The sequence below is a fragment of the Abramis brama genome, assembly GCF_963993115.1.
Source record: "Abramis brama genome assembly, chromosome: 5".
NCBI classification, from domain to species: Eukaryota; Metazoa; Chordata; class Actinopteri; order Cypriniformes; family Leuciscidae; genus Abramis; species Abramis brama.
The window spans coordinates 16,681,813-16,698,488 of NC_139967.1; the positions used below are offsets into that span (position 1 = coordinate 16,681,813).

Consider the following 16,676-nt stretch of genomic DNA (forward strand, 5'->3'; position numbering starts at 1 on the left):
GTGTGTGTATCTGTGAGTGCAATGCACGTTTTCTCTTCCTGCGGCTTTGAATTGCAGCACCTCTCTATTTAAAGTACACAAAGGGAGGGCTACCCGTTACCTCTGTGTTCTGCAGGCTTTAAGAAGGGTAAACATCAAGAGGTTCTCCTGCACTGTAGAAACAGGGCCAGTATTCAGGTGGTGTACAGTACTCCATCAGGGTGCCAGTTGAACATTATAACAAATACATACAGTTTTTTACAACTATGAACTTCAACTGTATGCAGCGATTGGTGCAGTTATACAGTTTATGATGCACTGACAAATAATTTTGCAGTCATCGCTTCTCTGTAACTAGCAAGCATGATGTACTGATCAAAAGATATTTAACAATAATAAGGAAAATAAATAAATATAAGTAATTTAATACATATGATTTGATACATATGACTGAAATAAAGATGGGTTAAAATAAGTTGATTGGAGTATAGATAAATAAATAAATAAATTGTAATATACACACATTCATGATACAGATAATATAATTGACAGGCCTTTTTGGAGGTCATCTCTTCTTCATGATGTCCTGATCAGAAGTTATATTTGAATATATAAGGACAAAAATACAATAAAATGCAATAACTTAATACATGTATTTGAAAATCATAATTTGTAGCGGTTAGCTAATGATTTATTTACATGTGTATTTATAACTTATCTATATATTTTATCTTTTTTGCTGTTAGTGTGCAGGTGTTTTTCCTCCCTTTTATCTCCTCCTTTTAAGTTTTATTTTAATTTAATCCTTGTTGGCTTTTTTAGGACCTAATTTTGTTTGTACCGACATATTCAGTGCACAGAAATGTTTCCTGCTCTGGGACTAAACTACATCAGTACAGTGAGGTGTTTGTGGTGTGCAGTAATAGGTGTCTAAAGCCTGTCACATTTTAGTTTTTCTGCAGTGAACTGAAGAGCAAACCTCATTTTCTGTCTCTTCCTCTTTTGCTCTTCGCTCTGAGTCGTTTTCCTCATATATGAGTGTGTAGTTGCTATTTTCACACTCGCATTCATCCAACACATCCTTTTAACACTTAACACTGAACAAAAACCCAACTCATTAGAGTGCCAATCCATAGTCATTTTGAAGAAGAGGCAGCAAATGGGGATTATTTTCCTCTTTCACAACACTCTGATAGAGAGTGGAGGAAGCCCTTGTGATTTGAGCCGTCATTGCAATGTGTCGGAATTATGCATAGTGGCCTCTTTTTTCACATTTAACAGTCTCACACAGCTATCATGTTGCAGTTTTCACACTGACAACATTTTATGTTTTCAAAATATAAATTAGTGCAAAAAATATATCCATATTCTCTATTCAAAGAAAGTATAATGCTTGCAATGCAACACTGCAAAGCAGCAACATTCCACAAAACCATCGAATATGTAACATCAAACTGAGGTTTTCACCACATTTTTAACAAAACAGCATGGTAACTTGCTTTTCGTCGTGTTTTTAGACAGTTATTTTATTATTGCAATATATTTAGCAACACAATGACTGGAATAAATGTTGAAAACTGGACTTTGGTTAATGCTTTGGTTTGCCTTTGAGGAAAAGAGCTTTAGTTTCACAGACTTTATCAATCAAGTCTGCTTATGTTGGGTACACACCAAAAGATAATCGGGCTGATTTTGGGCCGATTTCCCCCCTTCCAACAATTCCTAGCAATGTCCCGATTATCTTGATGGTTCAACAGATTATCTTATCAGATTTTCCCTTGGTGTGAGGTGTGTTAAGAGTGTCCGAACCTGCTCGGAAGAACGTCGGAGCCGTCCCGATCGCGAATCGTAAATATTCAACATGTTTAATATTTACGATCAGAAATCCTGATGTGTGGGGGGAACTCCGAGGACAAACGCGTGCACGTTCTGGAGATTATCACGTGAAACGAAACAATATCCAATCAGAAAGTGAGATGATGGAAGACACGGTCATTCTCACACACACACACTTGCAGGAAGCTGAGTGTTAAGGGTTCAGTGAGGTTCTATAGAGGGATTAAATAACTTTTTCTGAAGAGACAATAAGTCCAATAAAGAATAAATAAAGACAATAAAGAATGAATATATTTATGTATAAACGGTTATATATAATGGTGGGTACAATGTGTTTTTTTTCACGTGAATTTTCTGTGAAAATCATTCCAAACAATAGGCTACCATCGCAATTTCTTCCTGCATATCATCCGCCATGCTTATTCTGAAGTCTCACGAGATTTTGCGAGATTTCCTGTGTTCACAGTCGAGACTCTGGTTGAAAATCTGTTTGTGTGTGGTGTGCTGTCTTTGTCACATCATGGCACACCACACACTATAGGAGCAAAACGCTTAAATCTAGGATTTTTTGTCCTCATGTTTGTGGTCTGTCACATTTTGAAAGTCTTATAAGATGTAAAAAATATTTTGGTGTGTACCCAGCATTAGCTGTCCTCATTATAATGAAGAATGCTGATATAATGCAAAATTATCTGATTTCAGAAGTGATTATGGCTATTTTCTTTTAGTGTCATCACCAAGCTAATCAGGTAGTGCCTGTGACAAGTTCCATATATCCAAACACTGTCCTGCTGGTTAATTGGAAAGACAAAATGGGAGATATAATTTGGCTCATCAGTTAATCAGCATCTTCACTCCGAAGGACTGTGCAATTACATTCTTCCTGCCTAGTGCTTCAGTCTATGATTGGCCTCACGTGCCACTCTGAAACCGATCGAGGAGTGTTGGTGGATAATGCGTTTTCATGCTGAGGTGACATGTTAGCTGTATTCTCTAGTCTTGGTTGAAATTATACTTTCAGTTTTTGGTAAGAAGTTAGCTGTTGTTTCTTAAATGATTTTTGTAAATCTTACTCTTAAAAAAAAAGCATTAGGCTACATAATTTTTCTAGCTGTCTTGGAAAAATATCTCATTTAAGACATACCCCCTCGCTCCGTTAAAAAAAAATATATATATAGTTCACCCAAAAAATTTAATTCTGTCATCATTCACTTATCTTCATGTTGCATTTACATTCGTCTGTGGAACTCAAAAGAAAATATTTGTCAAAACATTTTAGCTGTTTTTACACTTTTAAAATATACACTATAGCTAATATGTGACCTGGATCACAAAACCAGTCACAAGTAACACGGGTATATTTGTGGCAATAGCCAACAATTGTATGGGTCAAAATTATCATTTTTTCTTTTATGCCAAAAATCATTTGGATATTAAGTAAAGGTCATGTTTTTATTTTTTTAATTTTTTTTTATGAGGCATTTAGATAGCGCTTTCATATGTACTACTGTACACCCAAAGCGCTTTACAATCATATCGGGATCTCTCCTCAACCACCACCCATGTGCAGCATCCACTTGGGAATGTTCCATGAAGATATTTTGTAAATGTCCTACCGTAAATATATAAAACATTTATATTTGTGAGTGAATGCAGCACAATTGCGAACATAAATGGACAACTTTAAAGACAATTTTCTCAATGTTTCGATTTTTTTTTTTTTTTTTTTTTTTTTTTTTTTAACCCTCAGATTCCAGATTTTCAAATAGTTGTATCTCGGCCAAATATTTTCCTGTTCTAACAAACCATATATCAATGGAAGCTTATTTAATCAGCTTTGATGTATAAATCTCAATTTCAAAAAATTGACCCATGTGGTCCAGGGTCACATATGTATCTCTAGGTTACTTATGTGAATTATTCAGGGGCCAAAATTTGTTTTCTGCAGAAAAGAGAAAGTCATACAGGTAAATGATGACTGAATTTTATATTTTGGGTAAACTATATAAGGTGCTTTTACCACATAATTGAGGTACTGTAATTATTAGTAGCCTATTTGAATATAATCAGGTAAGATACTAATTGAATTGTGTTGTATTTGCACTGCTAAATATGGGCACTAGCCGCGGGCTTTTTCAATTTGATATGGTTGATGTGTTTTTTTCTGCAGCAGAAGTGAATCAACATTTGCTGAATTACCCACCACTTAGATGCCATCTGCCTGTCGCTGTACAAATATGGGCATATTTTTCTCATTCATTGTTGTTCAGCATATTTTTGCCCATATTTAAATCCACACAGCAGAGCTAATGATGTAATCACATGGAACTTTGTGGCATAAACATTGTTCATTCACACTAAAAACATGCTGATTCAAGCATGTCTGACAGGTTAGTGCTCGATAATCATAGTGCTGATCATTATGGGATGTTTTGAATTTGACCTCTGTCCTTATGCTCATGCATGGATCACTGCCCATGTACAATGATGTAATTATAATTTTAAAAATCTTTCTGTTCTCATTTCCCGTTACAATCATATTGGGTCTCCTGGCTCAGTGAGAGGGTCGAAGCGAGGTCTGTTCTGTACCATCAGGCAGGCAGATGCCTGGAGGTAAAAATAGATGAACCAGTGTTGCCTTAAAGCTCATAAATGTTCAACTTGCCAGAGAGCTTGTCCTGTACTGCATTACCATTACCAGATATGTAGAGGCAAGAGTGGAGAGAGCATGTGGAAGAGGTAAAATAGTAATTAAAATATATATATGTGTGTGTGTGTGTGTGTGTGTGTGTGTGTGTGTGTGTGTGTGTGTAATGGTTAGTGACTAATAGTCTAACTATTATTCTAAGTAGTTTAAGTTCGATAAACTATAGGATCGACAGATGGGGATCTCAGTAAGAATGTCCCAGGGCATGTCCCAGTTCAGTGGTGTTATGATCCCTGTCCTGACGAGACGAGAAGCCTGAGGTGATAATATCCCTGAAGGCATCATTAAACTTTATTGTGCCCCAGGAATTCTGCAAGCTGTTGGTTCCATTCCATCTTCTTCACATTTTTATTCTGAATAACATTCTCAGCCAAATGGTCAAAATGTAATGTATACAAAAATCCTTTCCTTTCTACATTTCTATTTAAGTGAGTGAAAGTTTGTGTATTGTATTTATAACCAGCTGTAAACTGGGTGAGCAAAGAGGCCACATTCAATCTCAGTTCATTTATTCCACTTGTGGTTCCTCTAATTCCCACTTGGAAGATGTTCTGTGCTAACAGTAATAAATCTGAGACAATGGCGACAAAGATGAGAGAGACTTCTAGGAGTTACGCACTGGTCGACTCTTCATTGCTCATGTGTTCCGTGGGCAGCGCGACAAGCGGAACTGATGGCCAACATTGATGGATGCCTGGGCGGTGCTCCATTATTTCACCTTTTCAAAAAGCGTTTGTGAGGCGGCCTGTCAAAAGGCCAGCTGGGAGTCACCACAAGATACACGGTTCCGCCACATCCTCTCAATGTCAGTACCCTGGAGTGTGTGTGTGTGTGTGTGTGGATAATAAGGAGGGGTTTATTTATCCCACCAATAAAATACACTGAATATGGTCATCAGCAGACCAGACTGTATCGGTACCCACAAAACTCAGCGGAAAGACACTTTTCACAGAATTCTGCACAACCCCAAAATCTTCAGATTCTTTATGGGCCATCCGTCTGAGACAAACCATAAGCACATTGTACAAATGTTAAACTGCTGAAGTCAAAAAATATTTTGTTTATGACCGTGTATCTAGGTGCATTAAAAAGTTGTGGAGGGAAAGGACATTTTTTGCTGTGCTTTTCAGTTTCACTGTTGCTGATATGATTAGCAACTTTTAAAAACTCCTGCTGGCTGCCCAGTGGCTGAAATAATCAGACTCTTGGGTATAACAGAGACAGGCACAAGGAAGGCTTTGTTCCCGGTCTGTCAGTGTCAGAGTTTTTTTTTTTTGGCTAACCTGCTGTAATACACAGCAAGTGCATATCAACAGCACACTCAAGATGTATGGGAATGAGTAAAATTAAGCATGATGGTGAATCAAGAGTAAGACACACATTTCTGCATGCCCTTCTCCTCCAAACGTTGTTTATGGGTTTAACTCAATCTGGTGGAGGAGATTGCAAAAGCCATTTTCCAGCTACAATATCATTAGTGCAACATGACAGCAATTACACGGGACGCTCAATCCATAACGGGGGGCGCAGGCAGGAAACGGCACTGATGGAGAGCCAAAGTGTTTCTGTGTCATGTTAGTCACAAGCTTTTTGCTGTCCAAAGTCAACACAAAACGGGTAGACTGCAGGGGAGTAACGAACTATAAGTAGTGATGCTACTTACTCATCCACATTTTTAGTAGTGACCATTTGTGTCTAACAAGTATAACTGTGATGTGACAGAATGCTATATGATTCTATTTTTGCCATGTTTTATTATATAGCAGAGTTAGCTGAGGCAATAATATGTATGTATGTATGTATGTTTGTATGTATGTATGTATGCAGGGTGCGATTTGTGAAAAAAAACAGAGGGGGGGATGTTTTGAAACATTTTTATTCATAAAAATAAATCATGAGAACATGAACTTCATCACTGCATTTGCAGGAATTGTAACATCTTTTTTCTTATTAACTCATGAAGTAGCCTAACGCAATATTTTTACTCTATAGCTTATCTTTCCCAACACTGTGGTCCTTGTTCATTTGAGTCAACCTGGGACTGTGAATTCTGCTGAAGCTGGGAGTTGCCGTCCATCCTACCTGTAGTAACATTCTCATTTGCAGTTTTAGTTTTTTTTTTTTTTTGTGACGGTCCTGTAAAATATGATGATATGCTGCTCTGGACCCTTTTCATTGTTCCCAGCTAGCTAGCTAGAGTTTTTGCGCTGAAATTACATAAATATTTGTACTTGGTGACATTCTGAAAAGCCGTACATGGATCAAAGCTAATGGACAGGATCGGATAAATTAGCCGCAATGTCATCTATTGTCATATATCAGCCTCTGCTGAACCACGGATTGATTGCAAAGTTAAACCATCACAGTAGAAACAGTTTTACTGCTGCTGTTAAAGTAATAACGTTAACTTTACATCGCGATGCTGAGCTACAGTGAAATGATAGAAAAGACAGATGCATTATCTGTGTGTTAGTCAATTCGCCTTATTCGCGTATACCGCTAAACGCCTCATTCGCGCCGCAGGACCTCTTTACATTGACTTAACATTGAAATCACTCGCACCAGACGCTCAAGAGTGAGTGAGCAATCAAAAAACCTTTGCTTTAGCCCAGGCACGGCGCCAGGATTCCAGTTTTGGATGGGCCAGACCAATTGTGGGTGAGCCTTAAAGGAGCCGTATGTAAGATTGTGGCCAAAACTGGTACTGCAATCACTCTCGAGGTTGCCAGATAGGCTGCAGGATCCAGCATACGTAGCTGTGGTAACTAGAGCAGAGCTGGCAACCCGGATGCTGAAACACTACTGACTTTGTGATTGGTAGATAGGTGGAGGGTGGCGCTTCACGCCAAAACACAAGATGACAACATCAACATCAGTTGAGGGCTGCAACTTCACTTTTTAAATGACAATATCCTGGCCGGACTACTGTTGTCAGTGATATAAGTATTTGAAATGAAAATGATTTCTTAATGTCTAGTGACATATCAGGGCCATTTTATGATTAATTGAAATACATTTCTTACATACAGCTCCTTTAAATTAAAAACGTTAAATTAAAAACGTTATCCAATCACTGTTTAACCTATTAAAAAAATATTGACTAATATAGCCTACTGTTATATTATCTGTGCGTATACATAATCTAGATTTTAATAGCTTGATGCTCTTTAAATATTTTGTTGCATAGTTAAAAGTTTCGGTGCATAGGACAGACCTATCCGCGATCGCTCTCCGTGGTTCTGACCAAAGAAGAGCGCTTTGGAATCTCCATTACGCATCATACGCATCATACCTGGGCTGCATTTTCCATTGACGTTGTCTCTTAGCGCGCTACGAAGACTCTTAAGGTATAACTTAACTAAAGGTATGTCATTGCTAGGCGTCTTCAGGGCTATCATCCACTTGCGAGGCAGAGGCGCTGGCGCCCTCCTAGCAATGGCGCTGTTTTTGGTAAAACATGATTTTGACCACTTCATTAAGTTTTGTTTTGTAGAAAACTCTTTTTAAAAGATTTTCGTTTTGTATAAATTGTATCTTAATTTTGATCAATGTTTTATCAACCAATTGCCCGTATTTAATAAATAAGAAGCAAATATATAGCAGACAATGTAATAAGGCGCAGGCACAATCACTTGCATTGCACGTGAACTGGAGGGCGCCGAAACTCAGCTTGTGCCTCACAGATTTGAGAAATATAGGCTATATATTAAAGAAAGCTTGAAATGTCTACTTTTAAACGAAAATATTCAAACCAAAATAAATAGGCTACTCTCTGATTATGTAATCCATGAAATGTGCATTTCTCTCTGGCGTTCATGGCGAGTCCGCATCGTCAACTTCATCTTTGCAGCGACATAGAAAACACCAGTTTATTAATAAACAATTAAATGTCTCCTTGCTAATTTAGACACATTCATAATCATTACTTTAACCGGTTCTTTGTGGCAAGCTTTATGCGTGCTGTCATAACGCTCATTATCCTGTATATAGCATATTTAATATTTGGTTATATAGCATATTTAAGTAATTAAATTAATATAAAGAGGCGATTTGTCCACAAATGGCTTAAATGAACAACTACTAGTCGACTAGAAAAAAAAAATTAGTCGGAGGGAGCCCTTATTTCACATATTTTCGAACCAGCAGGCCATTCTGGGTTGAGCGAGCGACCCTGCAGAATGAGCGAGCGGTGCGAATATTCAGAAATGCGCTCTCCGCTCATGAGCTCTGATCAGAACAAACCCGAACCTCACTGTCTGCAGAACTTGCGCAGAAACATCAAAATAGACATAGCCAGCTTTTTAAAATTGATTTTAAAACTAAACATTTAGACTATTTTAGTACACATTATGATTTTAGTTTTAGTTTTGGGTGGGCCTGTTGAAAAGTGGGTGGCATCTCGCAAGTGTTGATAGGCTATTACTCGTGAGGTGTAACCAATCAGATAGCACCGTGGGCGGGACATTGAACAAGTCTGCAGAGTGGTAAGAGGCTATGTCAGAGCCATTTTTTACAGTCTATGGTCAGAGCCAGCCAAAGTAGCGCATTTTAAAATAAAATTGACTTTAATCAAACCACGGATCCGGGATAAGTTTTGTGATCCGTCTCTCCACTAGTGTAGTAGCACTGATCACTTTGAGTGGGGGATAAAAATTATTAAGCAGAGGCAGGGATACATTGACCAGAAAGGGGGAAATCCCACGCATCCCCCCCGGCAAATCGCACCCTGTATGTATGTATGTATGTATATGTATGTATGTGTATATATATGTGTGTATGTGTATATATATATATATATATATATATATATATATATATATATATATATATATATATGTATGTATATGTATATATATATATAATACATATACACATACACATACACACACACACATATATATATTTATGTATATGTATATATGTATATATGTGTATATATATATATATATACACATATATACATATATACATATACATAAATATATACATATACATAAATATATGTATGTATAGATTTTTTTTTCAGCATCATTTCCACCTTGGCTGTAGTTCGGTTGAATTATGTACAACAAATATGAAAATAAAATAGACAAACCGCTAAAATGTCATTTCCACCTCTGAGAAATTACAGGCGTAGCTTTGGACATGATATATGCCGTTTTTGTGCGCTATTTGCATGTTCTCATGACATATTTGAGAACTTTATATATCACCATTCCAGTACACTCTATATTTATTTTTATTTTTATTTATCTATATTTATATGAATGTTTTGAGCAGGTTCATATAATTTGCATATCATTTGTAATCATTATTTTTAAAACTATTAGGTATACTGTTCAACTCATATATGTTAAATAATAAAATACATGGTTAAAAATATTTTGGACTGGCAATTTAAGTAAAAATAAACAGAAACAATCTTTCTACCATAAACCGTCATTTCCACAACTTTCCACCACTACAGTTTTTAAGAAAAAAAAAAAAGAATAACCAATGACATGGATCTAAATGTATTTTAAATCAAGTAGTAATAGTTCATTACTTACAATATATGTGTGAGTGAGCAAAAATGAAATGCTGTAGGCAAAAATCCCAACTCGTGGCAACTCGTGGCATTTAGCAACTTTAAATAAAAATACATTAAGTTCATGAAGTATTAAGATTTATTTTGTTACATGATTAGGTAGTCACTGATGTTATTGACTGATACATAATTTTATATAATCAGTTTTACAATATTATATTGTAATAAAATACATAAATTGAAAAGTGGTGGAAATTACATCTTTGAAAGCGCTAAAAATAATAATATTCCATGGAATTCTAAAACTGCCCACTGTTATATTGGGTTAGAAGACAAATTAATGAAGCTAGGAAGATTCTTTTAAGTGTGTTTTAAGAGAGTGGATTTTCCATAAGCTCACAGTGCCAAAAGTGCTCCTAGTTGGAGAATCACCCATATATGTGTGTGTGGGTGTGTGTATATGTATGTGTATATATGTGTGTGTGTGTGTGTGTGTATATGTATATGTGTGTATGTATATATATGTATGTATATGTTTTGTAAATAAATAGTGGATAACTTTTCACAGTTTATGTAAATAAAAACAATTCACTGATTGAATAAATGATTCACAATAAAAAAAATACATTTATAAAAATAAAAAAAAACAATTTACTGATATATTTTATCCCCTGAATATTTTTTTTCATCCACACATTCAGGGTTGTAATTTGAAGCACAATATTTTGTAAAGTTGTTTAGAGTATTTGACACTATACAGTATTTGTGAATTAGTACTAAATTAGCTTTCTTAGTTGTACTTATCTTCAAGTTTATTTCAATTTAATGCTTTCATTCTAATTTAGATGTTTTTAAGTGCTGTAATTGCTAAATTTAATAGCATCATCTATCGGTTTATGAACTATACTTAAAATTATGAGCAGCTTTAAAGTTTTAAAGTGGCTTCCCAAACACGGATTAATAATATGAAGTGTTGTTTCATTTCAGCCAATTTTCACTCTTTTCATATTCTTTCATAACTGCATAAGAGCGACCTGGTTCCTGGCTTCCCCTCTCTCGCCCTTACAGGTGCGACAACATTAGTATCCCAAACTGCATTACAAGCCACATGGTATTCTCAATTATTTATAATGTCACTTGACACAGACTCACACACAAGAGAGAACACAGGAGCCTCCTCTCCTCAAAAGGTCCCCCCTCCCTCGACATTGATCTCTTTTCATGGAGAGACCTTCCATTGTAATTGCACAGTAGTTCTTAAAAACTCAAATAAATAAATAAAAAAGGCATTTCTATATGTATGTCTCTAATTGATTCTCTCCACATACACACACACATTCCCTCAGGGTACAGTAATCAGGAGAGTTGATCAGGCAGAACTGCGAAACACAGCCGAGCAGTGACCCGTGTGAGCCTCTGCTGACTGAGAGAGATCGAGACCAGTGTTATCTCATTCCGCAGTTTGTCCTTCTGTTCTCGGGAATGACATGATAAGGGTTTATTGACCATTCTGCTTTTAGCTAACATGGTGGAGAGGCCGTGGGCAAAACAAGAGTGCTTGTTTTTTTTTAATGCCACAACCCAAATATAACAAAATAAAATATTACATTTTGTCCTCTAAATGTTATAAAGATAATGTCATAGAAAGGCATACGTGATGATATTTCACAGCTTCTTGGTTGCCATGTTAGGTTATGTGCATTTGATTTTTTGTACTTGCTAATAACACAAAATTGTTTGTGTCTGTTTTCTGTGTAGGTCTAAAACGCTGCTACACATGTGATGTCTGCAGTGTCACACTGAATTCAGTGGCACAGTATCATGCACACCTGCAGGGCTCCAAGCACCAAAATAAGTAAGTGCAAATGTGAAATGTGTACTCTTAAGTGAAAGTGAAATTGAAAGTGACATGTCAAGGCCAAGTAAGGTAAACCATAATCGGAATTTGCCCTCTGCATTTAACCCATCCAAGTTAGTGCACCCACATTAGGAGCAGCGAGTTGTGAACACACACACACGCACTGCAAAACGTGGACACACACAACCGGAGCAGTGGGCAGCTATTTTTACACATTGCCACTGCAAATTCTGGTCCAGAGCAGTGTGTGGAAATTGTGAGGAAAATTAAGCACAAAATTAAACCTTGAGGAAATGTCGAAATACCGATACAATCCACACATAGTATTTAAAGCTCCTGGACCTTAAAAATAAAACCTTTTATTTTAATATAATTAACTCAAATGTTTATGTTTATGGTATGTTTATTATAGTTAAAAACATAGATGCATTATATTATAATATAATTAGTTGTGATCAACATTTAATTGAAATGTGCTACTACCACAGTTTGCTTTGGGAGAATATTATATTTATGTATTTATATATATATGTCTATCAATGAAAGTGAGATATTATAATTGTCACAGTAGATGATGATGATGATGATGATGATGATGATGATGATGATACAAAAGGAGACTAAACCGTTACAATTCATTTTGAATGTTCACCTTAGACATTTAACTAACTGTAAGTAACTTTGTATCTACATGTCAACTAATTCAAATTAATTTGCAACTAAATGTCAACTAACTCTCATTAGAGTATTAGTAGACTGTTAGGTTAGGGTAGATTAAGTTGACGTACTTGAAAAGTTACTAATAGTCAGTAGAATGTCTGTTGGGGGACCATCAAAATAAAGTGATAGCAGATATTAAACAGATAGACTACTAACACTCTATTGACTGCTAGTTGAGTTATTTATATTTAGTAGAATGTCTAAGGTTGGAGTATTTAGTGTACTAAATAGATTTCCTGGAAGTGGTGATAGGTTCCAGGGCATTTTGGATTGCTCTTGAATTTATTGATCATTAAAGTGGAGTTTTTGTTCCCATTGATATACCCGTGAATGAGGCCTGTTTTAAATCTACTGTATTCTTGGCTTTATGAGTCTTGTGCTTTCAGTACTTTGAATTGGCAGTTCATCTTTTTGTTTGGAGCCTCCCCCTTCTTTCAACACTCTGCTCCAAGCTTATTTTAAATAATTACTCCATAATTTTGGTGCTGACCCCAGTTCCTCTGTTTACACACACGTGCGGGTCATTAGCTGTGCAAACATTAGGAGCTCATCCAAAATTGAGATTTTAGTTAGCATTAAGACTACACTCTCAGTCAGCTCTACAGTGCATCACTAAGAAAAATCCTTCAACGTTTCTCCTCAGTAGAAAAAAAAATCTGCTATTTTATATCTTAAAGTCCTTTAAAACGTCCAGCTTCACTCCACCTACATAGCTGTCAGATGTCCAGCCTTTTCATCATCATATTGGATGTCTTCCCTATCCTGTGGTCCAGTAGCATATGTTTTGGGGGTGTTCTGTTCTCTGTCTGCTGATCTGTATTCAGGTAGTTTGTGGACCACCTCAACTAGTTTCACACACAAATACATACTGACACACAAAAATGTATAACCAAACAAACAGAGCTGGACATTGGCGTGTTGCACATATATAGTCTGCCCTGTAATGCAGAAGGAATTTCGGAATCCAGTTATAAAAATTATATTTTACTGTATAACACAGAAGGGCTTTTCACACAGGAAAGTAACGTTTTACATTTGTAATTTAGAATCAGGGTTACCAAATAAGATCTGTAATGTAAACTGGAGCCAGGCCATGCAAGGCTTTAAATACAAAAGTTAAAACATTATAATTAATTCTAAATTTTACCGGTAGCCAGTGTACATGTGTAAGGGTGGATTCCTGCAGTGGTTCAAGCTGCAAGACTGCCGAATGACTAAAGAAACGTTATTAGCAAGATGGTAGAAAACTGCACATTTCTTGTCTATTCCACCCACTGCCACGTATACCAGCGACGGAAATAAGCGCAGTTACAATAGCTTAATATGTGGGAGAGCGTTGCTATAGAAAGTGACAGTATTGTATTGCAATTTGTAGCACTCAATGCCAAATCAAAACTAGTTAGCACATTAGTTGTAATTGAAAAGGTTTAATGACAAAATATGGTTATGGTTACACTTAAAATAGTTACAAAATAGATGTATGAGATGATGATAACTTATATTATTAATTGTACGCAGCATAGATGAAAAATGTTACGAGAGAGAGAGACCCAAGAAAGGGACCCAGAGAAGAAGAGAGCCAGAGCATCAAAAGAGACAGAGCAACAGTTTCAATCTTCTTTTATCCTTTCCTGACCATGTGACTAAAACCCAGATGTGAGACATTCAAACTGACCAATCAGATAATTACACTTCCCCCACCGTACTCAAGGTGTGACAATTCATCGACACCCAAAGTACAAACATATTGGCCTACAGGCCTAGATCACTATCAGAAACCTCTGTGCCTTTAGGAACTCCAAATGGTCCTTGTGGTAGAAAGAGGGGGTGGAAACAGTAAAGCAAATATCTTTGTTCATTTAAAATATCTTGGATTATTTTCAATCCTACACATGTGCTAAGACAGGGGTGATATGCTCCCTCTTTTTTTCCCCGTCAAGAAACTAGCTGCAGCAATTTGAACCAGTTGCAAACGTGAAAGGGAAAACTGGTTGACACCAGCATGTTGGGCATTACAACAATCAAGCCTTATTGAAATGAAGGCATTAAAGACTGTCTCTAGGTCATTAAAAGATAAAAAATAAGCTTCTTTAAGGCCCTAATTGGAAAAAAATGGCTCTAACAACAATATATTTGCTTGTTGATTTTTAACTCGGAATCAAAACTTGAGTAGCATATTGAAACTAAGTAGTATATTCTTTCCTGTGGCAAATAACTTGATGAAAATGATTTCCATAAACCACTGATCCTTGCAGTGGCTGACAGGAAAAAAAGACCAAGACCAAAGCTATTTGCACACAGGAAACTGTATCAGATATTTGGGCATGACCTGAGCTGACCACAGAGGTCTATTTCAGTGCTATATGGTACTCAAAATAACTGTGTGTGTATGTGTGATAAGAGTACTGATAAGCCTGCTTAACAGTCTAAATAGACACACACTGCATGTCCTCCAACAGACTAAATGAACCCCCCTGCCCCTTCCATTCTCCATTCAATCAAACACACTCTCAGCCAACAAGCCAAATATGTCTCCCCTGCCAAATTGAGAACAACCTTATATTGAGTAATTCAATTCAGCTCTGTATTATCTACTCTCCATTGGAGTGTTTTAATTTAGAGGAACACATGTTTCTTAGGTTTATTTGGGGGCATGGCATTGCTGATGAATGTATTATCTAGTAATACTGTAGTGTGTCTAGTAGTGTGTGTGATATGATTGTATCATGCAGTTGCAGCAGATTTGTATTTATATATGCAATTGTGTGTGTATTTTTATATATATAATGTATATGTGTGTGTGTGTGTACTGTATATACACAAACAATTGTATATATAAATACAAATCTGCTGCAGCTGCATGATGCGATCATGTCAATATGGACCTCATCTCAGACCTCATCTGAGATCCCTCTCCTGAATCTCAGAGGAATGTTTCCAGCACCTTGTTGAATATATGCCATGAATAATTAAAGGGTTTGTTCACCCAAAAATGAAAATTCTGTCAGTAATTACTCACCCTCATGTTGTTCCAACCCCGTAAGACTTTCGTTCATCTTCGGAACACAAATTAAGATATTTTTGATGAAATCTGAGAGCTGGATCACTCCTCCATAGGCTTCCATGGGATCGAAACTTGCCGGCCCAGAAAAGTTAGTAAAGACATCGATAAAATAGTCCAAGTGACTACAGCGGCTCAACCATAAGTTTATCAAGTGACGAGACTAATTTTTGTGGGGGGAAAAAACAAAAATAACAACTTTATTCAACTATTCATTTTCTTTTGTGTGGGCCTGAGTGAATTCACATAGTGTAACAGCGCAGCGCTTCTGTGTTGTATGTCACCACGTAGGCTCACTATTGGCCGACACTGGTCATGTGTGTGATGCGTGAGCCTAGGAGTGAGACAGCTCTCAGATTACATAAAAAATATCTTAATTTGTGTTTCGAAGACGAACGAAAGTCTTACGGGGTTGGAAAAACATGAGGGTGAGTAATTACTGACAGAATTTTCATTTTTGGGTGAACTAACCCTTTAAGGCGGTTCTGAAGGAACTAGCAAGGTGTACCTAATAAAGTGGCTCTGGTCTGATACATTGTTTCTGTAAGAAACAAACATTTTAGTGTGGTTACACACTCATAAGCAAGTGGCCAGTGACACCTGGGTTCTATGTAGGCCTACATGTGATTTTCAGATTAACACTGAGAAGACCGATGATAAAGAAAGGACATAGAGGCTATAGGATATGGACAGAATAAGAAAGAGGAAAAAGACTCATTCCTCCTCAACTTCAGTATCAATAGGTCAAGCCTGGCCGACAGGCTCATTACCATGACATCACTACACTCTTGTTGCACCATCCATCAGTGTCCCACCATCAAAGCATGTGCACAGGAACAGCATGCTTCCTACATACAAAATCACACCTTCCTCCATTCCCATCATCAACAAACACTCTTTCTCTTATGCAGTGTACAGCACTTCTGGTTGGTGTTTTGAAAGGTTTCACTATAAATTGATAACTGGTAACTGCAACTGTTGTTTCCCA

The 16,676-nt window shown here is 36.7% G+C and overlaps 1 protein-coding gene across 2 annotated transcripts in view; it reads left to right on the forward strand.

The window, feature by feature from the left end:
* The window catches only part of zmat4a (zinc finger, matrin-type 4a), a 137,872-nt gene that overhangs the window by 71,139 nt on the left and 50,057 nt on the right, over nt 1-16,676 (forward strand). For both annotated transcript variants that reach the window (XM_084115302.1, XM_084115303.1), the window contains exon 6: nt 11,808-11,904. In XM_084115302.1, coding sequence (XP_083971428.1) covers nt 11,808-11,904 — 97 coding nt within the window. The remainder of the gene's footprint in view (nt 1-11,807; nt 11,905-16,676) is intronic.